Here is a 27,108-nt window from a genome sequence, read left to right as displayed (position 1 = left end):
ATGACTGATTTGGTTGAAATGCAATCAATATCATCTCTTCCAAATTATTCTTATTCAGTCCCTGATTTTGCAAACCTTCAAAACATCCAGAAAAATTTGGAGACACATCTTGCTCAAGTGAGACCACAAGAGGAAACGAGAGTTGGTAAGAAATATTAAACTGTACTGGTGACTTACTGTAGATGTTGAATATCTTTATTTGATTTTTGAAAAGAACAACATCAATTATTTAAATTTTAAACAGGTCATATGTTTTTTATTGAATTGTTTTATGTATTGCATTAATTTATGGTTTATTGGACAGTGGAAACAGTGGGAAATGACGGAAATAGGAGAGATATTGTGTTTCTTCTGGATGGATCAGATAACACCAGAAAAGAATTCCCAGCAATTCGTGATTTCCTCCACAAATTCATTGAAAATCTCAACGTGGAAGAAAACAATGACAGAGTGGCTGTGGTACAATTTAGTAACTTGGCAGTGGCACATTTTTATTTGAATTCATTTCTGAGAAAGGAAGACATGTTGAAATCTGTGAGAGGGCTCTCACATAAAGGAGGAAGGCCCCTTAATACTGGAGCAGCTCTGAAGTTTGTGAAAGAAAATGTCTTTACAAGCTCCTCTGGGAGTAGATACTTGGAGGGGGTGAAACAAATACTCATTCTGATAAGTAGTGGACGGTCAAGAGACAATGTGGAGGCACCAGCCTCTGCTCTCAAGGAACATGGGGTCTTGGTGTTTGGAATTGGAACCCGGAGCTCCGATAGCAGAGAATTACAGAATATATCCTATGACCCCAGTTATGCTCTCTCAGTGTCTGAATTTACTGACCTCCCCAACATCCATCAGCAGCTTCTTTCTGCTATGAGCACTGTCATTGTACAGGTCACAACCATGACACCAACAGTAATACCAACAATTCTAGGTAAGAAACATATGGTTTTGATCAGTTCCATTTGCACACTTACATCAGGATTTGAGTATTTGATAGCTTTGACATTTTAGGTAGATGCCTCCCGAGGCCTTTCATGTTGGATTTATTTCATACCTCTGTAGGAATGTTCTCTATGATAGCACTCAGTCCAATGCACACATTGACACTTTCTTTGAATTGTTGTTTGAGATTAGGGAAAAGGATGACCGACATGTGAAGGAAGCAGCTTTGTCCTGTTTTTCCCTTACCTATCTATGCATCATGTAATAAAACTATTTTTTCTCAACATTCACATTCTCTAGTTGAGAGTCAGGCTCCCAGGAGGGATGTCGTGTTCTTGCTGGATGGATCTGATGGCACTAGGAGTGGATTCCCAGCAATGCGGGACTTTGTTCAAAGAGTAGTGGAGACACTCGGTGTGGATGAGAACAAAGATCGCGTGGCTGTGGTCCAGTACAGTAGAGATCCAGCCGCCCAATTCTATCTGAACACATACACAACAAAAGGAGAGATTCTCAACACTGTAAGAGGTCTGAGACACAAAGGTGGGAGACCTCTCAACACTGGAGCAGCTCTCCAGTATGTGAGAGACAATGTCTTGACTGCCTTCTCCGGAAGTCGACGCACTGAAGGTGTTCCACAGTTACTGATTCTGCTGAGTGGTGGAAGGTCCTTTGACAATGTTGACACTCCAGCTTCTGCTCTGAAGGAGCTTGGGGTCTTGATCTTTGGAATTGGAACAAGGAGCTCTGATAGCAGAGAATTGCAGAGGATATCACATGATCCCAGTTACGCTCTGTCTGTCTCTGACTTCACTGACCTTCCAAACATCCAGCAGCAACTTCTGTCCTCGGTGGAGTCAGTTGTTATTGACGTTACGCCAGAATCGACAACAGATTTAGGTATGTGTCATCACTGTTAATTGAGAGTCAGGAAGTGTTAGTAAAATGTCAGCTGAGTCTTAGAAACAACGGTATCATTTGACCACAAGCCCCACATTTCAACTGTCTGATTGACATAATCTATTTATTTTCTCAGTTGATCATGACACCTCCAGAAAGGATGTGGTATTCCTTGTGGATGGTTCTGATGGCACAAGGAATGGATTCCCAGCAATGCGTGATTTTGTTCAGCGAGTAGTGGGGAAACTCAATGTGGGAGGAGACAAAGACCGCGTTTCTGTTGTCCAGTACGGTAGAGATCAAGAAGTTCATTTCTATCTGAACACATACACCACAAAGGAGGACATTCTTAACACTGTGAGAAGTCTGAGGCACAGAGGAGGTAGACCCCTTAACACTGGGGCAGCCCTCCAATACGTAAGGGACAACGTCCTTACTGCCTCCTCTGGAAGCAGAAGCCAAGAGGGCGTCCCTCAGATGCTGATACTGCTGAGTGGGGGAAGGTCCAGTGATAATGTTGACATACCAGCTTCTGCCCTGAAAGACAGTGGGGTCTTGATCTTTGGGATTGGAACCAGAAATTCCAGCAGAGAGGTTCAAGGGATTGCCACTGATCCTAGTTTTTCCCAGTCTGTTTCTGAATTCACTGACCTCCCCAGCATCCAGGAGCAGTTTTTCTCCACACTCATAACTGTACAAGTTGAGGCCACACCCAAAACCCCAACAGTCATAGGTAAGAACGGATGCGTTATCTAGGACAACTAAAACAACACACATATTTCAGTCTCAGGTTCATTGAAGCAATGCTAACATATTTTCTGTTTTGTTTCTGAAACTCTTAGTGGACCAAAGCATTGCCAGAAAGGATGTAGTATTCCTGCTGGATGGTTCTGATGGCACTAGGAATGGCTTTCCAGCAATGCGTGACTTTGTTCAAAGAGTGGTAGAGAAACTCACTGTGGAGGAGAACAGAGATCGAGTCTCTGTGGTCCAGTATAGCAAAGAATCAGAGGCCCACTTCTATTTGAACACTTACACAACAAAGGAAGACGTTGTGGACACCGTAAGAGGCCTGAGGCACAAAGGAGGGAGACCCCTCAACACTGGGGCAGCTCTCCAGTATGTCAGGGACAATGTCTTTATTGCCTCCTCCGGAAGTAGGCGCCTTGAAGGTGTTCCACAGATTCTGATACTGCTGAATGGTGGAAGGTCCTTTGACAATGTAGATACACCAGCGTCTGCTCTCAAGGAGCTTGGTGTCTTGGTGTTTGGAATTGGAACAAGGAGCTCTGATAGCAGAGAATTACAAAAAATATCCTATGACCCCAGTTATGCTCTTTCCGTGTCTGAATTTACTGACCTCCCCAACGTCCAACAGCAGCTTCTTTCTGCTATGGGCACTGTCATTGTACAGGTCACAACCATGACACCAACAGTAAAACCAACAATCCTAGGTAAGATAAATATGGTTGTGATCAGTTCCATTTTCACTCTTACATCAGGATTTCAGTATTTGATAGCTTTGACATTTTAGGTAGATACCTCCCGAGGCCTTTCATGTTGGATTTATTTCATACCTCTGTAGGAATGTTCTCTATGATAGCACTCAGTCCAATGCACACATTGACACTTTCTTTGAATGGTTGTTTGAGATTAGGGAAAAGGATGACTGACATGTGAAGGAAGCAGCTTTGTCCTGTTTTGCCCTTACCTATCTATGCATCATTTAATAAAACTCTTTTTTCTCAACATTCACATTCTCTAGTTGAGAGTCAGGCTCCCAGGAGGGATGTCGTGTTCTTGCTGGATGGATCTGATGGCACTAGGAGTGGATTCCCAGCAATGCGGGACTTTGTTCAAAGAGTAGTGGAGACACTCGGTGTGGATGAGAACAAAGATCGCGTGGCTGTGGTCCAGTACAGTAGAGATCCAGCCGCCCAATTCTATCTGAACACATACACAACAAAAGGAGAGATTCTCAACACTGTAAGAGGTCTGAGACACAAAGGTGGGAGACCTCTCAACACTGGAGCAGCTCTCCAGTATGTGAGAGACAATGTCTTGACTGCCTCCTCCGGAAGTCGACGCACTGAAGGTGTTCCACAGTTACTGATTCTGCTGAGTGGTGGAAGGTCCTTTGACAATGTTGACACTCCAGCTTCTGCTCTGAAGGAGCTTGGGGTCTTGATCTTTGGAATTGGAACAAGGAGCTCTGATAGCAGAGAATTGCAGAGGATATCACATGATCCCAGTTACGCTCTGTCTGTCTCTGACTTCACTGACCTTCCAAACATCCAGCAGCAACTTCTGTCCTCGGTGGAGTCAGTTGTTATTGACGTTACGCCAGAATCGACAACAGATTTAGGTATGTGTCATCACTGTTAATTGAGAGTCAGGAAGTGTTAGTAAAATGTCAGCTGAGTCTTAGAAACAACGGTATAATTTGACCACAAGCCCCACATTTCAACTGTCTGATTGACATAATCTTTTTATTTTCTCAGTTGATCATGACACCTCCAGAAAGGATGTGGTATTCCTTGTGGATGGTTCTGATGGCACAAGGAATGGATTCCCAGCAATGCGTGATTTTGTTCAGCGAGTAGTGGGGAAACTCAATGTGGGAGGAGACAAAGACCGCATTTCTGTTGTCCAGTACGGTAGAGATCAAGAAGTTCATTTCTATCTGAACACATACACCACAAAGGAGGACATTCTTAACACTGTGAGAAGTCTGAGGCACAGAGGAGGTAGACCCCTTAACACTGGGGCAGCCCTCCAATACGTAAGGGACAACGTCCTTACTGCCTCCTCTGGAAGCAGAAGCCAAGAGGGCGTCCCTCAGATGCTGATACTGCTGAGCGGGGGAAGGTCCAGTGATAATGTTGACATACCAGCTTCTGCCCTGAAAGACAGCGGGGTCTTGATCTTTGGCATTGGAACCAGAAATTCCAGCAGAGAGGTTCAAGGGATTGCCACTGATCCTAGTTTTTCCCAGTCTGTTTCTGAATTCACTGACCTCCCCAGCATCCAGGAGCAGTTTTTCTCCACACTCATAACTGTACAAGTTGAGGCCACACCCAAAACCCCAACAGTCATAGGTAAGAACGGATGCGTTATCTAGGACAACTAAAACAACACACATATTTCAGTCTCAGGTTCATTGAAGCAATGCTAACATATTTTCTGTTTTGTTTCTGAAACTCTTAGTGGACCAAAGCATTGCCAGAAAGGATGTAGTATTCCTGCTGGATGGTTCTGATGGCACTAGGAATGGCTTTCCAGCAATGCGTGACTTTGTTCAAAGAGTGGTAGAGAAACTCACTGTGGAGGAGAACAGAGATCGAGTCTCTGTGGTCCAGTATAGCAAAGAATCAGAGGCCCACTTCTATTTGAACACTTACACAACAAAGGAAGACGTTGTGGACACCGTAAGAGGCCTGAGGCACAAAGGAGGGAGACCCCTCAACACTGGGGCAGCTCTCCAGTATGTCAGGGACAATGTCTTTATTGCCTCCTCCGGAAGTAGGCGCCTTGAAGGTGTTCCACAGATTCTGATACTGCTGAATGGTGGAAGGTCCTTTGACAATGTAGATACACCAGCGTCTGCTCTCAAGGAGCTTGGTGTCTTGGTGTTTGGAATTGGAACAAGGAGCTCTGATAGCAGAGAATTACAAAAAATATCCTATGACCCCAGTTATGCTCTTTCCGTGTCTGAATTTACTGACCTCCCCAACGTCCAACAGCAGCTTCTTTCTGCTATGGGCACTGTCATTGTACAGGTCACAACCATGACACCAACAGTAAAACCAACAATCCTAGGTAAGATAAATATGGTTGTGATCAGTTCCATTTTCACTCTTACATCAGGATTTCAGTATTTGATAGCTTTGACATTTTAGGTAGATACCTCCCGAGGCCTTTCATGTTGGATTTATTTCATACCTCTGTAGGAATATTCTCTATGATAGCACTCAGTCCAATGCACACATTGACACTTTCTTTGAATGGTTGTTTGAGATTAGGGAAAAGGATGACTGACATGTGAAGGAAGCAGCTTTGTCCTGTTTTTCCCTTACCTATCTATGCATCATTTAATAAAACTCTTTTTTCTCAACATTCACATTCTCTAGTTGAGAGTCAGGCTCCCAGGAGGGATGTCGTGTTCTTGCTGGATGGATCTGATGGCACTAGGAGTGGATTCCCAGCAATGCGGGACTTTGTTCAAAGAGTAGTGGAGACACTCGGTGTGGATGAGAACAAAGATCGCGTGGCTGTGGTCCAGTACAGTAGAGATCCAGCCGCCCAATTCTATCTGAACACATACACAACAAAAGGAGAGATTCTCAACACTGTAAGAGGTCTGAGACACAAAGGTGGGAGACCTCTCAACACTGGAGCAGCTCTCCAGTATGTGAGAGACAATGTCTTGACTGCCTCCTCCGGAAGTCGACGCACTGAAGGTGTTCCACAGTTACTGATTCTGCTGAGTGGTGGAAGGTCCTTTGACAATGTTGACACTCCAGCTTCTGCTCTGAAGGAGCTTGGGGTCTTGATCTTTGGAATTGGAACAAGGAGCTCTGATAGCAGAGAATTGCAGAGGATATCACATGATCCCAGTTACGCTCTGTCTGTCTCTGACTTCACTGACCTTCCAAACATCCAGCAGCAACTTCTGTCCTCGGTGGAGTCAGTTGTTATTGACGTTACGCCAGAATCGACAACAGATTTAGGTATGTGTCATCACTGTTAATTGAGAGTCAGGAAGTGTTAGTAAAATGTCAGCTGAGTCTTAGAAACAACGGTATAATTTGACCACAAGCCCCACATTTCAACTGTCTGATTGACATAATCTTTTTATTTTCTCAGTTGATCATGACACCTCCAGAAAGGATGTGGTATTCCTTGTGGATGGTTCTGATGGCACAAGGAATGGATTCCCAGCAATGCGTGATTTTGTTCAGCGAGTAGTGGGGAAACTCAATGTGGGAGGAGACAAAGACCGCATTTCTGTTGTCCAGTACGGTAGAGATCAAGAAGTTCATTTCTATCTGAACACATACACCACAAAGGAGGACATTCTTAACACTGTGAGAAGTCTGAGGCACAGAGGAGGTAGACCCCTTAACACTGGGGCAGCCCTCCAATACGTAAGGGACAACGTCCTTACTGCCTCCTCTGGAAGCAGAAGCCAAGAGGGCGTCCCTCAGATGCTGATACTGCTGAGTGGGGAAGGTCCAGTGATAATGTTGACATACCAGCTTCTGCCCTGAAAGACAGCGGGGTCTTGATCTTTGGCATTGGAACCAGAAATTCCAGCAGAGAGGTTCAAGGGATTGCCACTGATCCTAGTTTTTCCCAGTCTGTTTCTGAATTCACTGACCTCCCCAGCATCCAGGAGCAGTTTTTCTCCACACTCATAACTGTACAAGTTGAGGCCACACCCAAAACCCCAACAGTCATAGGTAAGAACGGATGCGTTATCTAGGACAACTAAAACAACACACATATTTCAGTCTCAGGTTCATTGAAGCAATGCTAACATATTTTCTGTTTTGTTTCTGAAACTCTTAGTGGACCAAAGCATTGCCAGAAAGGATGTAGTATTCCTGCTGGATGGTTCTGATGGCACTAGGAATGGCTTTCCAGCAATGCGTGACTTTGTTCAAAGAGTGGTAGAGAAACTCACTGTGGAGGAGAACAGAGATCGAGTCTCTGTGGTCCAGTATAGCAAAGAATCAGAGGCCCACTTCTATTTGAACACTTACACAACAAAGGAAGACGTTGTGGACACCGTAAGAGGCCTGAGGCACAAAGGAGGGAGACCCCTCAACACTGGGGCAGCTCTCCAGTATGTCAGGGACAATGTCTTTATTGCCTCCTCCGGAAGTAGGCGCCTTGAAGGTGTTCCACAGATTCTGATACTGCTGAATGGTGGAAGGTCCTTTGACAATGTAGATACACCAGCGTCTGCTCTCAAGGAGCTTGGTGTCTTGGTGTTTGGAATTGGAACAAGGAGCTCTGATAGCAGAGAATTACAAAAAATATCCTATGACCCCAGTTATGCTCTTTCCGTGTCTGAATTTACTGACCTCCCCAACGTCCAACAGCAGCTTCTTTCTGCTATGGGCACTGTCATTGTACAGGTCACAACCATGACACCAACAGTAAAACCAACAATCCTAGGTAAGATAAATATGGTTGTGATCAGTTCCATTTTCACTCTTACATCAGGATTTCAGTATTTGATAGCTTTGACATTTTAGGTAGATACCTCCCGAGGCCTTTCATGTTGGATTTATTTCATACCTCTGTAGGAATGTTCTCTATGATAGCACTCAGTCCAATGCACACATTGACACTTTCTTTGAATGGTTGTTTGAGATTAGGGAAAAGGATGACTGACATGTGAAGGAAGCAGCTTTGTCCTGTTTTTCCCTTACCTATCTATGCATCATTTAATAAAACTCTTTTTTCTCAACATTCACATTCTCTAGTTGAGAGTCAGGCTCCCAGGAGGGATGTCGTGTTCTTGCTGGATGGATCTGATGGCACTAGGAGTGGATTCCCAGCAATGCGGGACTTTGTTCAAAGAGTAGTGGAGACACTCGGTGTGGATGAGAACAAAGATCGCGTGGCTGTGGTCCAGTACAGTAGAGATCCAGCCGCCCAATTCTATCTGAACACATACACAACAAAAGGAGAGATTCTCAACACTGTAAGAGGTCTGAGACACAAAGGTGGGAGACCTCTCAACACTGGAGCAGCTCTCCAGTATGTGAGAGACAATGTCTTGACTGCCTCCTCCGGAAGTCGACGCACTGAAGGTGTTCCACAGTTACTGATTCTGCTGAGTGGTGGAAGGTCCTTTGACAATGTTGACACTCCAGCTTCTGCTCTGAAGGAGCTTGGGGTCTTGATCTTTGGAATTGGAACAAGGAGCTCTGATAGCAGAGAATTGCAGAGGATATCACATGATCCCAGTTACGCTCTGTCTGTCTCTGACTTCACTGACCTTCCAAACATCCAGCAGCAACTTCTGTCCTTGGTGGAGTCAGTTGTTATTGACGTTACGCCAGAATCGACAACAGATTTAGGTATGTGTCATCACTGTTAATTGAGAGTCAGGAAGTGTTAGTAAAATGTCAGCTGAGTCTTAGAAACAACGGTATAATTTGACCACAAGCCCCACATTTCAACTGTCTGATTGACATAATCTTTTTATTTTCTCAGTTGATCATGACACCTCCAGAAAGGATGTGGTATTCCTTGTGGATGGTTCTGATGGCACAAGGAATGGATTCCCAGCAATGCGTGATTTTGTTCAGCGAGTAGTGGGGAAACTCAATGTGGGAGGAGACAAAGACCGCATTTCTGTTGTCCAGTACGGTAGAGATCAAGAAGTTCATTTCTATCTGAACACATACACCACAAAGGAGGACATTCTTAACACTGTGAGAAGTCTGAGGCACAGAGGAGGTAGACCCCTTAACACTGGGGCAGCCCTCCAATACGTAAGGGTCAACGTCCTTACTGCCTCCTCTGGAAGCAGAAGCCAAGAGGGCGTCCCTCAGATGCTGATACTGCTGAGTGGGGAAGGTCCAGTGATAATGTTGACATACCAGCTTCTGCCCTGAAAGACAGCGGGGTCTTGATCTTTGGCATTGGAACCAGAAATTCCAGCAGAGAGGTTCAAGGGATTGCCACTGATCCTAGTTTTTCCCAGTCTGTTTCTGAATTCACTGACCTCCCCAGCATCCAGGAGCAGTTTTTCTCCACACTCATAACTGTACAAGTTGAGGCCACACCCAAAACCCCAACAGTCATAGGTAAGAACGGATGCGTTATCTAGGACAACTAAAACAACACACATATTTCAGTCTCAGGTTCATTGAAGCAATGCTAACATATTTTCTGTTTTGTTTCTGAAACTCTTAGTGGACCAAAGCATTGCCAGAAAGGATGTAGTATTCCTGCTGGATGGTTCTGATGGCACTAGGAATGGCTTTCCAGCAATGCGTGACTTTGTTCAAAGAGTGGTAGAGAAACTCACTGTGGAGGAGAACAGAGATCGAGTCTCTGTGGTCCAGTATAGCAAAGAATCAGAGGCCCACTTCTATTTGAACACTTACACAACAAAGGAAGACGTTGTGGACACCGTAAGAGGCCTGAGGCACAAAGGAGGAGACCCCTCAACACTGGGGCAGCTCTCCAGTATGTCAGGGACAATGTCTTTATTGCCTCCTCCGGAAGTAGGCGCCTTGAAGGTGTTCCACAGATTCTGATACTGCTGAATGGTGGAAGGTCCTTTGACAATGTAGATACACCAGCGTCTGCTCTCAAGGAGCTTGGTGTCTTGGTGTTTGGAATTGGAACAAGGAGCTCTGATAGCAGAGAATTACAAAAAATATCCTATGACCCCAGTTATGCTCTTTCCGTGTCTGAATTTATTGACCTCCCCAACGTCCAACAGCAGCTTCTTTCTGCTATGGGCACTGTCATTGTACAGGTCACAACCATGACACCAACAGTAAAACCAACAATTCTAGGTAAGATAAATATGGTTGTGATCAGTTCCATTTTCACTCTTACATCAGGATTTCAGTATTTGATAGCTTTGACATTTTAGGTAGATACCTCCCGAGGCCTTTCATGTTGGATTTATTTCATACCTCTGTAGGAATGTTCTCTATGATAGCACTCAGTCCAATGCACACATTGACACTTTCTTTGAATGGTTGTTTGAGATTAGGGAAAAGGATGACTGACATGTGAAGGAAGCAGCTTTGTCCTGTTTTGCCCTTACCTATCTATGCATCATTTAATAAAACTCTTTTTCTCAACATTCACATTCTCTAGTTGAGAGTCAGGCTCCCAGGAGGGATGTCGTGTTCTTGCTGGATGGATCTGATGGCACTAGGAGTGGATTCCCAGCAATGCGGGACTTTGTTCAAAGAGTAGTGGAGACACTCGGTGTGGATGAGAACAAAGATCGCGTGGCTGTGGTCCAGTACAGTAGAGATCCAGCCGCCCAATTCTATCTGAACACATACACAACAAAAGGAGAGATTCTCAACACTGTAAGAGGTCTGAGACACAAAGGTGGGAGACCTCTCAACACTGGAGCAGCTCTCCAGTATGTGAGAGACAATGTCTTGACTGCCTCCTCCGGAAGTCGACGCACTGAAGGTGTTCCACAGTTACTGATTCTGCTGAGTGGTGGAAGGTCCTTTGACAATGTTGACACTCCAGCTTCTGCTCTGAAGGAGCTTGGGGTCTTGATCTTTGGAATTGGAACAAGGAGCTCTGATAGCAGAGAATTGCAGAGGATATCACATGATCCCAGTTACGCTCTGTCTGTCTCTGACTTCACTGACCTTCCAAACATCCAGCAGCAACTTCTGTCCTCGGTGGAGTCAGTTGTTATTGACGTTACGCCAGAATCGACAACAGATTTAGGTATGTGTCATCACTGTTAATTGAGAGTCAGGAAGTGTTAGTAAAATGTCAGCTGAGTCTTAGAAACAACGGTATAATTTGACCACAAGCCCCACATTTCAACTGTCTGATTGACATAATCTTTTTATTTTCTCAGTTGATCATGACACCTCCAGAAAGGATGTGGTATTCCTTGTGGATGGTTCTGATGGCACAAGGAATGGATTCCCAGCAATGCGTGATTTTGTTCAGCGAGTAGTGGGGAAACTCAATGTGGGAGGAGACAAAGACCGCATTTCTGTTGTCCAGTACGGTAGAGATCAAGAAGTTCATTTCTATCTGAACACATACACCACAAAGGAGGACATTCTTAACACTGTGAGAAGTCTGAGGCACAGAGGAGGTAGACCCCTTAACACTGGGGCAGCCCTCCAATACGTAAGGGACAACGTCCTTACTGCCTCCTCTGGAAGCAGAAGCCAAGAGGGCGTCCCTCAGATGCTGATACTGCTGAGTGGGGAAGGTCCAGTGATAATGTTGACATACCAGCTTCTGCCCTGAAAGACAGCGGGGTCTTGATCTTTGGCATTGGAACCAGAAATTCCAGCAGAGAGGTTCAAGGGATTGCCACTGATCCTAGTTTTTCCCAGTCTGTTTCTGAATTCACTGACCTCCCCAGCATCCAGGAGCAGTTTTTCTCCACACTCATAACTGTACAAGTTGAGGCCACACCCAAAACCCCAACAGTCATAGGTAAGAACGGATGCGTTATCTAGGACAACTAAAACAACACACATATTTCAGTCTCAGGTTCATTGAAGCAATGCTAACATATTTTCTGTTTTGTTTCTGAAACTCTTAGTGGACCAAAGCATTGCCAGAAAGGATGTAGTATTCCTGCTGGATGGTTCTGATGGCACTAGGAATGGCTTTCCAGCAATGCGTGACTTTGTTCAAAGAGTGGTAGAGAAACTCACTGTGGAGGAGAACAGAGATCGAGTCTCTGTGGTCCAGTATAGCAAAGAATCAGAGGCCCACTTCTATTTGAACACTTACACAACAAAGGAAGACGTTGTGGACACCGTAAGAGGCCTGAGGCACAAAGGAGGGAGACCCCTCAACACTGGGGCAGCTCTCCAGTATGTCAGGGACAATGTCTTTATTGCCTCCTCCGGAAGTAGGCGCCTTGAAGGTGTTCCACAGATTCTGATACTGCTGAATGGTGGAAGGTCCTTTGACAATGTAGATACACCAGCGTCTGCTCTCAAGGAGCTTGGTGTCTTGGTGTTTGGAATTGGAACAAGGAGCTCTGATAGCAGAGAATTACAAAAAATATCCTATGACCCCAGTTATGCTCTTTCCGTGTCTGAATTTACTGACCTCCCCAACGTCCAACAGCAGCTTCTTTCTGCTATGGGCACTGTCATTGTACAGGTCACAACCATGACACCAACAGTAAAACCAACAATCCTAGGTAAGATAAATATGGTTGTGATCAGTTCCATTTTCACTCTTACATCAGGATTTCAGTATTTGATAGCTTTGACATTTTAGGTAGATACCTCCCGAGGCCTTTCATGTTGGATTTATTTCATACCTCTGTAGGAATGTTCTCTATGATAGCACTCAGTCCAATGCACACATTGACACTTTCTTTGAATGGTTGTTTGAGATTAGGGAAAAGGATGACTGACATGTGAAGGAAGCAGCTTTGTCCTGTTTTGCCCTTACCTATCTATGCATCATTTAATAAAACTCTTTTTTCTCAACATTCACATTCTCTAGTTGAGAGTCAGGCTCCCAGGAGGGATGTCGTGTTCTTGCTGGATGGATCTGATGGCACGAGGAGTGGATTCCCAGCAATGCGGGACTTTGTTCAAAGAGTAGTGGAGACACTCGGTGTGGATGAGAACAAAGATCGCGTGGCTGTGGTCCAGTACAGTAGAGATCCAGCCGCCCAATTCTATCTGAACACATACACAACAAAAGGAGAGATTCTCAACACTGTAAGAGGTCTGAGACACAAAGGTGGGAGACCTCTCAACACTGGAGCAGCTCTCCAGTATGTGAGAGACAATGTCTTGACTGCCTCCTCCGGAAGTCGACGCACTGAAGGTGTTCCACAGTTACTGATTCTGCTGAGTGGTGGAAGGTCCTTTGACAATGTTGACACTCCAGCTTCTGCTCTGAAGGAGCTTGGGGTCTTGATCTTTGGAATTGGAACAAGGAGCTCTGATAGCAGAGAATTGCAGAGGATATCACATGATCCCAGTTACGCTCTGTCTGTCTCTGACTTCACTGACCTTCCAAACATCCAGCAGCAACTTCTGTCCTCGGTGGAGTCAGTTGTTATTGACGTTACGCCAGAATCGACAACAGATTTAGGTATGTGTCATCACTGTTAATTGAGAGTCAGGAAGTGTTAGTAAAATGTCAGCTGAGTCTTAGAAACAACGGTATAATTTGACCACAAGCCCCACATTTCAACTGTCTGATTGACATAATCTTTTTATTTTCTCAGTTGATCATGACACCTCCAGAAAGGATGTGGTATTCCTTGTGGATGGTTCTGATGGCACAAGGAATGGATTCCCAGCAATGCGTGATTTTGTTCAGCGAGTAGTGGGGAAACTCAATGTGGGAGGAGACAAAGACCGCATTTCTGTTGTCCAGTACGGTAGAGATCAAGAAGTTCATTTCTATCTGAACACATACACCACAAAGGAGGACATTCTTAACACTGTGAGAAGTCTGAGGCACAGAGGAGGTAGACCCCTTAACACTGGGGCAGCCCTCCAATACGTAAGGGACAACGTCCTTACTGCCTCCTCTGGAAGCAGAAGCCAAGAGGGCGTCCCTCAGATGCTGATACTGCTGAGTGGGGGAAGGTCCAGTGATAATGTTGACATACCAGCTTCTGCCCTGAAAGACAGCGGGGTCTTGATCTTTGGCATTGGAACCAGAAATTCCAGCAGAGAGGTTCAAGGGATTGCCACTGATCCTAGTTTTTCCCAGTCTGTTTCTGAATTCACTGACCTCCCCAGCATCCAGGAGCAGTTTTTCTCCACACTCATAACTGTACAAGTTGAGGCCACACCCAAAACCCCAACAGTCATAGGTAAGAACGGATGCGTTATCTAGGACAACTAAAACAACACACATATTTCAGTCTCAGGTTCATTGAAGCAATGCTAACATATTTTCTGTTTTGTTTCTGAAACTCTTAGTGGACCAAAGCATTGCCAGAAAGGATGTAGTATTCCTGCTGGATGGTTCTGATGGCACTAGGAATGGCTTTCCAGCAATGCGTGACTTTGTTCAAAGAGTGGTAGAGAAACTCACTGTGGAGGAGAACAGAGATCGAGTCTCTGTGGTCCAGTATAGCAAAGAATCAGAGGCCCACTTCTATTTGAACACTTACACAACAAAGGAAGACGTTGTGGACACCGTAAGAGGCCTGAGGCACAAAGGAGGGAGACCCCTCAACACTGGGGCAGCTCTCCAGTATGTCAGGGACAATGTCTTTATTGCCTCCTCCGGAAGTAGGCGCCTTGAAGGTGTTCCACAGATTCTGATACTGCTGAATGGTGGAAGGTCCTTTGACAATGTAGATACACCAGCGTCTGCTCTCAAGGAGCTTGGTGTCTTGGTGTTTGGAATTGGAACAAGGAGCTCTGATAGCAGAGAATTACAAAAAATATCCTATGACCCCAGTTATGCTCTTTCCGTGTCTGAATTTACTGACCTCCCCAACGTCCAACAGCAGCTTCTTTCTGCTATGGGCACTGTCATTGTACAGGTCACAACCATGACACCAACAGTAAAACCAACAATCCTAGGTAAGATAAATATGGTTGTGATCAGTTCCATTTTCACTCTTACATCAGGATTTCAGTATTTGATAGCTTTGACATTTTAGGTAGATACCTCCCGAGGCCTTTCATGTTGGATTTATTTCATACCTCTGTAGGAATGTTCTCTATGATAGCACTCAGTCCAATGCACACATTGACACTTTCTTTGAATGGTTGTTTGAGATTAGGGAAAAGGATGACTGACATGTGAAGGAAGCAGCTTTGTCCTGTTTTGCCCTTACCTATCTATGCATCATTTAATAAAACTCTTTTTTCTCAACATTCACATTCTCTAGTTGAGAGTCAGGCTCCCAGGAGGGATGTCGTGTTCTTGCTGGATGGATCTGATGGCACGAGGAGTGGATTCCCAGCAATGCGGGACTTTGTTCAAAGAGTAGTGGAGACACTCGGTGTGGATGAGAACAAAGATCGCGTGGCTGTGGTCCAGTACAGTAGAGATCCAGCCGCCCAATTCTATCTGAACACATACACAACAAAAGGAGAGATTCTCAACACTGTAAGAGGTCTGAGACACAAAGGTGGGAGACCTCTCAACACTGGAGCAGCTCTCCAGTATGTGAGAGACAATGTCTTGACTGCCTCCTCCGGAAGTCGACGCACTGAAGGTGTTCCACAGTTACTGATTCTGCTGAGTGGTGGAAGGTCCTTTGACAATGTTGACACTCCAGCTTCTGCTCTGAAGGAGCTTGGGGTCTTGATCTTTGGAATTGGAACAAGGAGCTCTGATAGCAGAGAATTGCAGAGGATATCACATGATCCCAGTTACGCTCTGTCTGTCTCTGACTTCACTGACCTTCCAAACATCCAGCAGCAACTTCTGTCCTCGGTGGAGTCAGTTGTTATTGACGTTACGCCAGAATCGACAACAGATTTAGGTATGTGTCATCACTGTTAATTGAGAGTCAGGAAGTGTTAGTAAAATGTCAGCTGAGTCTTAGAAACAACGGTATAATTTGACCACAAGCCCCACATTTCAACTGTCTGATTGACATAATCTTTTTATTTTCTCAGTTGATCATGACACCTCCAGAAAGGATGTGGTATTCCTTGTGGATGGTTCTGATGGCACAAGGAATGGATTCCCAGCAATGCGTGATTTTGTTCAGCGAGTAGTGGGGAAACTCAATGTGGGAGGAGACAAAGACCGCATTTCTGTTGTCCAGTACGGTAGAGATCAAGAAGTTCATTTCTATCTGAACACATACACCACAAAGGAGGACATTCTTAACACTGTGAGAAGTCTGAGGCACAGAGGAGGTAGACCCCTTAACACTGGGGCAGCCCTCCAATACGTAAGGGACAACGTCCTTACTGCCTCCTCTGGAAGCAGAAGCCAAGAGGGCGTCCCTCAGATGCTGATACTGCTGAGTGGGGGAAGGTCCAGTGATAATGTTGACATACCAGCTTCTGCCCTGAAAGACAGCGGGGTCTTGATCTTTGGCATTGGAACCAGAAATTCCAGCAGAGAGGTTCAAGGGATTGCCACTGATCCTAGTTTTTCCCAGTCTGTTTCTGAATTCACTGACCTCCCCAGCATCCAGGAGCAGTTTTTCTCCACACTCATAACTGTACAAGTTGAGGCCACACCCAAAACCCCAACAGTCATAGGTAAGAACGGATGCGTTATCTAGGACAACTAAAACAACACACATATTTCAGTCTCAGGTTCATTGAAGCAATGCTAACATATTTTCTGTTTTGTTTCTGAAACTCTTAGTGGACCAAAGCATTGCCAGAAAGGATGTAGTATTCCTGCTGGATGGTTCTGATGGCACTAGGAATGGCTTTCCAGCAATGCGTGACTTTGTTCAAAGAGTGGTAGAGAAACTCACTGTGGAGGAGAACAGAGATCGAGTCTCTGTGGTCCAGTATAGCAAAGAATCAGAGGCCCACTTCTATTTGAACACTTACACAACAAAGGAAGACGTTGTGGACACCGTAAGAGGCCTGAGGCACAAAGGAGGGAGACCCCTCAACACTGGGGCAGCTCTCCAGTATGTCAGGGACAATGTCTTTATTGCCTCCTCCGGAAGTAGGCGCCTTGAAGGTGTTCCACAGATTCTGATACTGCTGAATGGTGGAAGGTCCTTTGACAATGTAGATACACCAGCGTCTGCTCTCAAGGAGCTTGGTGTCTTGGTGTTTGGAATTGGAACAAGGAGCTCTGATAGCAGAGAATTACAAAAATATCCTATGACCCCAGTTATGCTCTTTCCGTGTCTGAATTTACTGACCTCCCCAACGTCCAACAGCAGCTTCTTTCTGCTATGGGCACTGTCATTGTACAGGTCACAACCATGACACCAACAGTAAAACCAACAATCCTAGGTAAGATAAATATGGTTGTGATCAGTTCCATTTTCACTCTTACATCAGGATTTCAGTATTTGATAGCTTTGACATTTTAGGTAGATACCTCCCGAGGCCTTTCATGTTGGATTTATTTCATACCTCTGTAGGAATGTTCTCTATGATAGCACTCAGTCCAATGCACACATTGACACTTTCTTTGAATGGTTGTTTGAGATTAGGGAAAAGGATGACTGACATGTGAAGGAAGCAGCTTTGTCCTGTTTTGCCCTTACCTATCTATGCATCATTTAATAAAACTCTTTTTTTCAACATTCACATTCTCTAGTTGAGAGTCAGGCTCCCAGGAGGGATGTCGTGTTCTTGCTGGATGGATCTGATGGCACGAGGAGTGGATTCCCAGCAATGCGGGACTTTGTTCAAAGAGTAGTGGAGACACTCGGTGTGGATGAGAACAAAGATCGCGTGGCTGTGGTCCAGTACAGTAGAGATCCAGCCGCCCAATTCTATCTGAACACATACACAACAAAAGGAGAGATTCTCAACACTGTAAGAGGTCTGAGACACAAAGGTGGGAGACCTCTCAACACTGGAGCAGCTCTCCAGTATGTGAGAGACAATGTCTTGACTGCCTCCTCCGGAAGTCGACGCACTGAAGGTGTTCCACAGTTACTGATTCTGCTGAGTGGTGGAAGGTCCTTTGACAATGTTGACACTCCAGCTTCTGCTCTGAAGGAGCTTGGGGTCTTGATCTTTGGAATTGGAACAAGGAGCTCTGATAGCAGAGAATTGCAGAGGATATCACATGATCCCAGTTACGCTCTGTCTGTCTCTGACTTCACTGACCTTCCAAACATCCAGCAGCAACTTCTGTCCTCGGTGGAGTCAGTTGTTATTGACGTTACGCCAGAATCGACAACAGATTTAGGTATGTGTCATCACTGTTAATTGAGAGTCAGGAAGTGTTAGTAAAATGTCAGCTGAGTCTTAGAAACAACGGTATAATTTGACCACAAGCCCCACATTTCAACTGTCTGATTGACATAATCTTTTTATTTTCTCAGTTGATCATGACACCTCCAGAAAGGATGTGGTATTCCTTGTGGATGGTTCTGATGGCACAAGGAATGGATTCCCAGCAATGCGTGATTTTGTTCAGCGAGTAGTGGGGAAACTCAATGTGGGAGGAGACAAAGACCGCGTTTCTGTTGTCCAGTACGGTAGAGATCAAGAAGTTCATTTCTATCTGAACACATACACCACAAAGGAGGACATTCTTAACACTGTGAGAAGTCTGAGGCACAGAGGAGGTAGACCCCTTAACACTGGGGCAGCCCTCCAATACGTAAGGGACAACGTCCTTACTGCCTCCTCTGGAAGCAGAAGCCAAGAGGGCGTCCCTCAGATGCTGATACTGCTGAGTGGGGGAAGGTCCAGTGATAATGTTGACATACCAGCTTCTGCCCTGAAAGACAGTGGGGTCTTGATCTTTGGCATTGGAACCAGAAATTCCAGCAGAGAGGTTCAAGGGATTGCCACTGATCCTAGTTTTTCCCAGTCTGTTTCTGAATTCACTGACCTCCCCAGCATCCAGGAGCAGTTTTTCTCCACACTCATAACTGTACAAGTTGAGGCCACACCCAAAACCCCAACAGTCATAGGTAAGAACGGATGCGTTATCTAGGACAACTAAAACAACACACATATTTCAGTCTCAGGTTCATTGAAGCAATGCTAACATATTTTCTGTTTTGTTTCTGAAACTCTTAGTGGACCAAAGCATTGCCAGAAAGGATGTAGTATTCCTGCTGGATGGTTCTGATGGCACTAGGAATGGCTTTCCAGCAATGCGTGACTTTGTTCAAAGAGTGGTAGAGAAACTCACTGTGGAGGAGAACAGAGATCGAGTCTCTGTGGTCCAGTATAGCAAAGAATCAGAGGCCCACTTCTATTTGAACACTTACACAACAAAGGAAGACGTTGTGGACACCGTAAGAGGCCTGAGGCACAAAGGAGGGAGACCCCTCAACACTGGGGCAGCTCTCCAGTATGTCAGGGACAATGTCTTTATTGCCTCCTCCGGAAGTAGGCGCCTTGAAGGTGTTCCACAGATTCTGATACTGCTGAATGGTGGAAGGTCCTTTGACAATGTAGATACACCAGCGTCTGCTCTCAAGGAGCTTGGTGTCTTGGTGTTTGGAATTGGAACAAGGAGCTCTGATAGCAGAGAATTACAAAAAATATCCTATGACCCCAGTTATGCTCTTTCCGTGTCTGAATTTACTGACCTCCCCAACGTCCAACAGCAGCTTCTTTCTGCTATGGGCACTGTCATTGTACAGGTCACAACCATGACACCAACAGTAAAACCAACAATCCTAGGTAAGATAAATATGGTTGTGATCAGTTCCATTTTCACTCTTACATCAGGATTTCAGTATTTGATAGCTTTGACATTTTAGGTAGATACCTCCCGAGGCCTTTCATGTTGGATTTATTTCATACCTCTGTAGGAATGTTCTCTATGATAGCACTCAGTCCAATGCACACATTGACACTTTCTTTGAATGGTTGTTTGAGATTAGGGAAAAGGATGACTGACATGTGAAGGAAGCAGCTTTGTCCTGTTTTGCCCTTACCTATCTATGCATCATTTAATAAAACTCTTTTTCTCAACATTCACATTCTCTAGTTGAGAGTCAGGCTCCCAGGAGGGATGTCGTGTTCTTGCTGGATGGATCTGATGGCACGAGGAGTGGATTCCCAGCAATGCGGGACTTTGTTCAAAGAGTAGTGGAGACACTCGGTGTGGATGAGAACAAAGATCGCGTGGCTGTGGTCCAGTACAGTAGAGATCCAGCCGCCCAATTCTATCTGAACACATACACAACAAAAGGAGAGATTCTCAACACTGTAAGAGGTCTGAGACACAAAGGTGGGAGACCTCTCAACACTGGAGCAGCTCTCCAGTATGTGAGAGACAATGTCTTGACTGCCTCCTCCGGAAGTCGACGCACTGAAGGTGTTCCACAGTTACTGATTCTGCTGAGTGGTGGAAGGTCCTTTGACAATGTTGACACTCCAGCTTCTGCTCTGAAGGAGCTTGGGGTCTTGATCTTTGGAATTGGAACAAGGAGCTCTGATAGCAGAGAATTGCAGAGGATATCACATGATCCCAGTTACGCTCTGTCTGTCTCTGACTTCACTGACCTTCCAAACATCCAGCAGCAACTTCTGTCCTCGGTGGAGTCAGTTGTTATTGACGTTACGCCAGAATCGACAACAGATTTAGGTATGTGTCATCACTGTTAATTGAGAGTCAGGAAGTGTTAGTAAAATGTCAGCTGAGTCTTAGAAACAACGGTATAATTTGACCACAAGCCCCACATTTCAACTGTCTGATTGACATAATCTTTTTATTTTCTCAGTTGATCATGACACCTCCAGAAAGGATGTGGTATTCCTTGTGGATGGTTCTGATGGCACAAGGAATGGATTCCCAGCAATGCGTGATTTTGTTCAGCGAGTAGTGGGGAAACTCAATGTGGGAGGAGACAAAGACCGCGTTTCTGTTGTCCAGTACGGTAGAGATCAAGAAGTTCATTTCTATCTGAACACATACACCACAAAGGAGGACATTCTTAACACTGTGAGAAGTCTGAGGCACAGAGGAGGTAGACCCCTTAACACTGGGGCAGCCCTCCAATACGTAAGGGACAACGTCCTTACTGCCTCCTCTGGAAGCAGAAGCCAAGAGGGCGTCCCTCAGATGCTGATACTGCTGAGTGGGGAAGGTCCAGTGATAATGTTGACATACCAGCTTCTGCCCTGAAAGACAGTGGGGTCTTGATCTTTGGCATTGGAACCAGAAATTCCAGCAGAGAGGTTCAAGGGATTGCCACTGATCCTAGTTTTTCCCAGTCTGTTTCTGAATTCACTGACCTCCCCAGCATCCAGGAGCAGTTTTTCTCCACACTCATAACTGTACAAGTTGAGGCCACACCCAAAACCCCAACAGTCATAGGTAAGAACGGATGCGTTATCTAGGACAACTAAAACAACACACATATTTCAGTCTCAGGTTCATTGAAGCAATGCTAACATATTTTCTGTTTTGTTTCTGAAACTCTTAGTGGACCAAAGCATTGCCAGAAAGGATGTAGTATTCCTGCTGGATGGTTCTGATGGCACTAGGAATGGCTTTCCAGCAATGCGTGACTTTGTTCAAAGAGTGGTAGAGAAACTCACTGTGGAGGAGAACAGAGATCGAGTCTCTGTGGTCCAGTATAGCAAAGAATCAGAGGCCCACTTCTATTTGAACACTTACACAACAAAGGAAGACGTTGTGGACACCGTAAGAGGCCTGAGGCACAAAGGAGGGAGACCCCTCAACACTGGGGCAGCTCTCCAGTATGTCAGGGACAATGTCTTTATTGCCTCCTCCGGAAGTAGGCGCCTTGAAGGTGTTCCACAGATTCTGATACTGCTGAATGGTGGAAGGTCCTTTGACAATGTAGATACACCAGCGTCTGCTCTCAAGGAGCTTGGTGTCTTGGTGTTTGGAATTGGAACAAGGAGCTCTGATAGCAGAGAATTACAAAAAATATCCTATGACCCCAGTTATGCTCTTTCCGTGTCTGAATTTACTGACCTCCCCAACGTCCAACAGCAGCTTCTTTCTGCTATGGGCACTGTCATTGTACAGGTCACAACCATGACACCAACAGTAAAACCAACAATCCTAGGTAAGATAAATATGGTTGTGATCAGTTCCATTTTCACTCTTACATCAGGATTTCAGTATTTGATAGCTTTGACATTTTAGGTAGATACCTCCCGAGGCCTTTCATGTTGGATTTATTTCATACCTCTGTAGGAATGTTCTCTATGATAGCACTCAGTCCAATGCACACATTGACACTTTCTTTGAATGGTTGTTTGAGATTAGGGAAAAGGATGACTGACATGTGAAGGAAGCAGCTTTGTCCTGTTTTGCCCTTACCTATCTATGCATCATTTAATAAAACTCTTTTTTTCTCAACATTCACATTCTCTAGTTGAGAGTCAGGCTCCCAGGAGGGATGTCGTGTTCTTGCTGGATGGATCTGATGGCACGAGGAGTGGATTCCCAGCAATGCGGGACTTTGTTCAAAGAGTAGTGGAGACACTCGGTGTGGATGAGAACAAAGATCGCGTGGCTGTGGTCCAGTACAGTAGAGATCCAGCCGCCCAATTCTATCTGAACACATACACAACAAAAGGAGAGATTCTCAACACTGTAAGAGGTCTGAGACACAAAGGTGGGAGACCTCTCAACACTGGAGCAGCTCTCCAGTATGTGAGAGACAATGTCTTGACTGCCTCCTCCGGAAGTCGACGCACTGAAGGTGTTCCACAGTTACTGATTCTGCTGAGTGGTGGAAGGTCCTTTGACAATGTTGACACTCCAGCTTCTGCTCTGAAGGAGCTTGGGGTCTTGATCTTTGGAATTGGAACAAGGAGCTCTGATAGCAGAGAATTGCAGAGGATATCACATGATCCCAGTTACGCTCTGTCTGTCTCTGACTTCACTGACCTTCCAAACATCCAGCAGCAACTTCTGTCCTCGGTGGAGTCAGTTGTTATTGACGTTACGCCAGAATCGACAACAGATTTAGGTATGTGTCATCACTGTTAATTGAGAGTCAGGAAGTGTTAGTAAAATGTCAGCTGAGTCTTAGAAACAACGGTATAATTTGACCACAAGCCCCACATTTCAACTGTCTGATTGACATAATCTTTTTATTTTCTCAGTTGATCATGACACCTCCAGAAAGGATGTGGTATTCCTTGTGGATGGTTCTGATGGCACAAGGAATGGATTCCCAGCAATGCGTGATTTTGTTCAGCGAGTAGTGGGGAAACTCAATGTGGGAGGAGACAAAGACCGCGTTTCTGTTGTCCAGTACGGTAGAGATCAAGAAGTTCATTTCTATCTGAACACATACACCACAAAGGAGGACATTCTTAACACTGTGAGAAGTCTGAGGCACAGAGGAGGTAGACCCCTTAACACTGGGGCAGCCCTCCAATACGTAAGGGACAACGTCCTTACTGCCTCCTCTGGAAGCAGAAGCCAAGAGGGCGTCCCTCAGATGCTGATACTGCTGAGTGGGGAAGGTCCAGTGATAATGTTGACATACCAGCTTCTGCCCTGAAAGACAGTGGGGTCTTGATCTTTGGCATTGGAACCAGAAATTCCAGCAGAGAGGTTCAAGGGATTGCCACTGATCCTAGTTTTTCCCAGTCTGTTTCTGAATTCACTGACCTCCCCAGCATCCAGGAGCAGTTTTTCTCCACACTCATAACTGTACAAGTTGAGGCCACACCCAAAACCCCAACAGTCATAGGTAAGAACGGATGCGTTATCTAGGACAACTAAAACAACACACATATTTCAGTCTCAGGTTCATTGAAGCAATGCTAACATATTTTCTGTTTTGTTTCTGAAACTCTTAGTGGACCAAAGCATTGCCAGAAAGGATGTAGTATTCCTGCTGGATGGTTCTGATGGCACTAGGAATGGCTTTCCAGCAATGCGTGACTTTGTTCAAAGAGTGGTAGAGAAACTCACTGTGGAGGAGAACAGAGATCGAGTCTCTGTGGTCCAGTATAGCAAAGAATCAGAGGCCCACTTCTATTTGAACACTTACACAACAAAGGAAGACGTTGTGGACACCGTAAGAGGCCTGAGGCACAAAGGAGGGAGACCCCTCAACACTGGGGCAGCTCTCCAGTATGTCAGGGACAATGTCTTTATTGCCTCCTCCGGAAGTAGGCGCCTTGAAGGTGTTCCACAGATTCTGATACTGCTGAATGGTGGAAGGTCCTTTGACAATGTAGATACACCAGCGTCTGCTCTCAAGGAGCTTGGTGTCTTGGTGTTTGGAATTGGAACAAGGAGCTCTGATAGCAGAGAATTACAAAAAATATCCTATGACCCCAGTTATGCTCTTTCCGTGTCTGAATTTACTGACCTCCCCAACGTCCAACAGCAGCTTCTTTCTGCTATGGGCACTGTCATTGTACAGGTCACAACCATGACACCAACAGTAAAACCAACAATCCTAGGTAAGATAAATATGGTTGTGATCAGTTCCATTTTCACTCTTACATCAGGATTTCAGTATTTGATAGCTTTGACATTTTAGGTAGATACCTCCCGAGGCCTTTCATGTTGGATTTATTTCATACCTCTGTAGGAATGTTCTCTATGATAGCACTCAGTCCAATGCACACATTGACACTTTCTTTGAATGGTTGTTTGAGATTAGGGAAAAGGATGACTGACATGTGAAGGAAGCAGCTTTGTCCTGTTTTGCCCTTACCTATCTATGCATCATTTAATAAAACTCTTTTTCTCAACATTCACATTCTCTAGTTGAGAGTCAGGCTCCCAGGAGGGATGTCGTGTTCTTGCTGGATGGATCTGATGGCACGAGGAGTGGATTCCCAGCAATGCGGGACTTTGTTCAAAGAGTAGTGGAGACACTCGGTGTGGATGAGAACAAAGATCGCGTGGCTGTGGTCCAGTACAGTAGAGATCCAGCCGCCCAATTCTATCTGAACACATACACAACAAAAGGAGAGATTCTCAACACTGTAAGAGGTCTGAGACACAAAGGTGGGAGACCTCTCAACACTGGAGCAGCTCTCCAGTATGTGAGAGACAATGTCTTGACTGCCTCCTCCGGAAGTCGACGCACTGAAGGTGTTCCACAGTTACTGATTCTGCTGAGTGGTGGAAGGTCCTTTGACAATGTTGACACTCCAGCTTCTGCTCTGAAGGAGCTTGGGGTCTTGATCTTTGGAATTGGAACAAGGAGCTCTGATAGCAGAGAATTGCAGAGGATATCACATGATCCCAGTTACGCTCTGTCTGTCTCTGACTTCACTGACCTTCCAAACATCCAGCAGCAACTTCTGTCCTCGGTGGAGTCAGTTGTTATTGACGTTACGCCAGAATCGACAACAGATTTAGGTATGTGTCATCACTGTTAATTGAGAGTCAGGAAGTGTTAGTAAAATGTCAGCTGAGTCTTAGAAACAACGGTATAATTTGACCACAAGCCCCACATTTCAACTGTCTGATTGACATAATCTTTTTATTTTCTCAGTTGATCATGACACCTCCAGAAAGGATGTGGTATTCCTTGTGGATGGTTCTGATGGCACAAGGAATGGATTCCCAGCAATGCGTGATTTTGTTCAGCGAGTAGTGGGGAAACTCAATGTGGGAGGAGACAAAGACCGCGTTTCTGTTGTCCAGTACGGTAGAGATCAAGAAGTTCATTTCTATCTGAACACATACACCACAAAGGAGGACATTCTTAACACTGTGAGAAGTCTGAGGCACAGAGGAGGTAGACCCCTTAACACTGGGGCAGCCCTCCAATACGTAAGGGACAACGTCCTTACTGCCTCCTCTGGAAGCAGAAGCCAAGAGGGCGTCCCTCAGATGCTGATACTGCTGAGTGGGGAAGGTCCAGTGATAATGTTGACATACCAGCTTCTGCCCTGAAAGACAGTGGGGTCTTGATCTTTGGCATTGGAACCAGAAATTCCAGCAGAGAGGTTCAAGGGATTGCCACTGATCCTAGTTTTTCCCAGTCTGTTTCTGAATTCACTGACCTCCCCAGCATCCAGGAGCAGTTTTTCTCCACACTCATAACTGTACAAGTTGAGGCCACACCCAAAACCCCAACAGTCATAGGTAAGAACGGATGCGTTATCTAGGACAACTAAAACAACACACATATTTCAGTCTCAGGTTCATTGAAGCAATGCTAACATATTTTCTGTTTTGTTTCTGAAACTCTTAGTGGACCAAAGCATTGCCAGAAAGGATGTAGTATTCCTGCTGGATGGTTCTGATGGCACTAGGAATGGCTTTCCAGCAATGCGTGACTTTGTTCAAAGAGTGGTAGAGAAACTCACTGTGGAGGAGAACAGAGATCGAGTCTCTGTGGTCCAGTATAGCAAAGAATCAGAGGCCCACTTCTATTTGAACACTTACACAACAAAGGAAGACGTTGTGGACACCGTAAGAGGCCTGAGGCACAAAGGAGGAGACCCCTCAACACTGGGGCAGCTCTCCAGTATGTCAGGGACAATGTCTTTATTGCCTCCTCCGGAAGTAGGCGCCTTGAAGGTGTTCCACAGATTCTGATACTGCTGAATGGTGGAAGGTCCTTTGACAATGTAGATACACCAGCGTCTGCTCTCAAGGAGCTTGGTGTCTTGGTGTTTGGAATTGGAACAAGGAGCTCTGATAGCAGAGAATTACAAAAAATATCCTATGACCCCAGTTATGCTCTTTCCGTGTCTGAATTTACTGACCTCCCCAACGTCCAACAGCAGCTTCTTTCTGCTATGGGCACTGTCATTGTACAGGTCACAACCATGACACCAACAGTAAAACCAACAATCCTAGGTAAGATAAATATGGTTGTGATCAGTTCCATTTTCACTCTTACATCAGGATTTCAGTATTTGATAGCTTTGACATTTTAGGTAGATACCTCCCGAGGCCTTTCATGTTGGATTTATTTCATACCTCTGTAGGAATGTTCTCTATGATAGCACTCAGTCCAATGCACACATTGACACTTTC

At 45.2% G+C, this 27,108-nt stretch overlaps 3 protein-coding genes across 3 annotated transcripts; all 3 read left to right on the top strand.

Moving 5' to 3' along the window:
- The first annotated feature begins 851 nt into the window (after nucleotides 1–851).
- LOC124043754 (collagen alpha-3(VI) chain-like) lies at nucleotides 852–9,327 on the top strand. Its single transcript, XM_046362681.1, has 12 exons — nucleotides 852–925; nucleotides 1,237–1,836; nucleotides 1,973–2,569; nucleotides 2,679–3,290; nucleotides 3,602–4,201; nucleotides 4,338–4,934; nucleotides 5,044–5,655; nucleotides 5,967–6,566; nucleotides 6,703–7,298; nucleotides 7,408–8,019; nucleotides 8,331–8,930; nucleotides 9,067–9,327. The coding sequence occupies exons 1-9, from the start codon at nucleotides 865–867 to the stop codon at nucleotides 7,104–7,106; spliced, it is 4,683 nt and encodes a 1,560-aa protein (XP_046218637.1). The 5' UTR covers nucleotides 852–864; the 3' UTR covers nucleotides 7,107–7,298; nucleotides 7,408–8,019; nucleotides 8,331–8,930; nucleotides 9,067–9,327.
- Nucleotides 9,328–10,022: 695 nt separating this feature from the next.
- On the top strand, nucleotides 10,023–17,925 carry LOC124043755 (collagen alpha-3(VI) chain-like). The gene is made up of 11 exons (XM_046362682.1): nucleotides 10,023–10,382; nucleotides 10,693–11,292; nucleotides 11,429–12,024; nucleotides 12,134–12,745; nucleotides 13,057–13,656; nucleotides 13,793–14,389; nucleotides 14,499–15,110; nucleotides 15,422–16,021; nucleotides 16,158–16,754; nucleotides 16,864–17,474; nucleotides 17,785–17,925. The coding sequence occupies exons 4-10, from the start codon at nucleotides 12,211–12,213 to the stop codon at nucleotides 17,445–17,447; spliced, it is 4,125 nt and encodes a 1,374-aa protein (XP_046218638.1). The 5' UTR covers nucleotides 10,023–10,382; nucleotides 10,693–11,292; nucleotides 11,429–12,024; nucleotides 12,134–12,210; the 3' UTR covers nucleotides 17,448–17,474; nucleotides 17,785–17,925.
- On the top strand, nucleotides 17,786–26,561 carry LOC124043757 (collagen alpha-3(VI) chain-like). Its single transcript, XM_046362684.1, has 12 exons — nucleotides 17,786–18,384; nucleotides 18,521–19,117; nucleotides 19,227–19,838; nucleotides 20,149–20,748; nucleotides 20,885–21,480; nucleotides 21,590–22,201; nucleotides 22,514–23,113; nucleotides 23,250–23,845; nucleotides 23,955–24,566; nucleotides 24,877–25,476; nucleotides 25,613–26,208; nucleotides 26,318–26,561. Exons 1-5 carry the CDS (start codon nucleotides 17,862–17,864, stop codon nucleotides 21,286–21,288), a joined length of 2,736 nt encoding a protein of 911 aa, XP_046218640.1. The 5' UTR covers nucleotides 17,786–17,861; the 3' UTR covers nucleotides 21,289–21,480; nucleotides 21,590–22,201; nucleotides 22,514–23,113; nucleotides 23,250–23,845; nucleotides 23,955–24,566; nucleotides 24,877–25,476; nucleotides 25,613–26,208; nucleotides 26,318–26,561.
- The last annotated feature ends 547 nt before the right edge of the window (nucleotides 26,562–27,108 follow it).

This window comes from Oncorhynchus gorbuscha, linkage group LG09 (genome assembly GCF_021184085.1).
Source record: "Oncorhynchus gorbuscha isolate QuinsamMale2020 ecotype Even-year linkage group LG09, OgorEven_v1.0, whole genome shotgun sequence".
Lineage (NCBI taxonomy): Eukaryota > Metazoa > Chordata > Actinopteri > Salmoniformes > Salmonidae > Oncorhynchus > Oncorhynchus gorbuscha.
The sequence above is the reverse complement of the archived record's forward strand: the minus strand, read 5'-3'. Positions and strand labels throughout refer to the sequence as shown.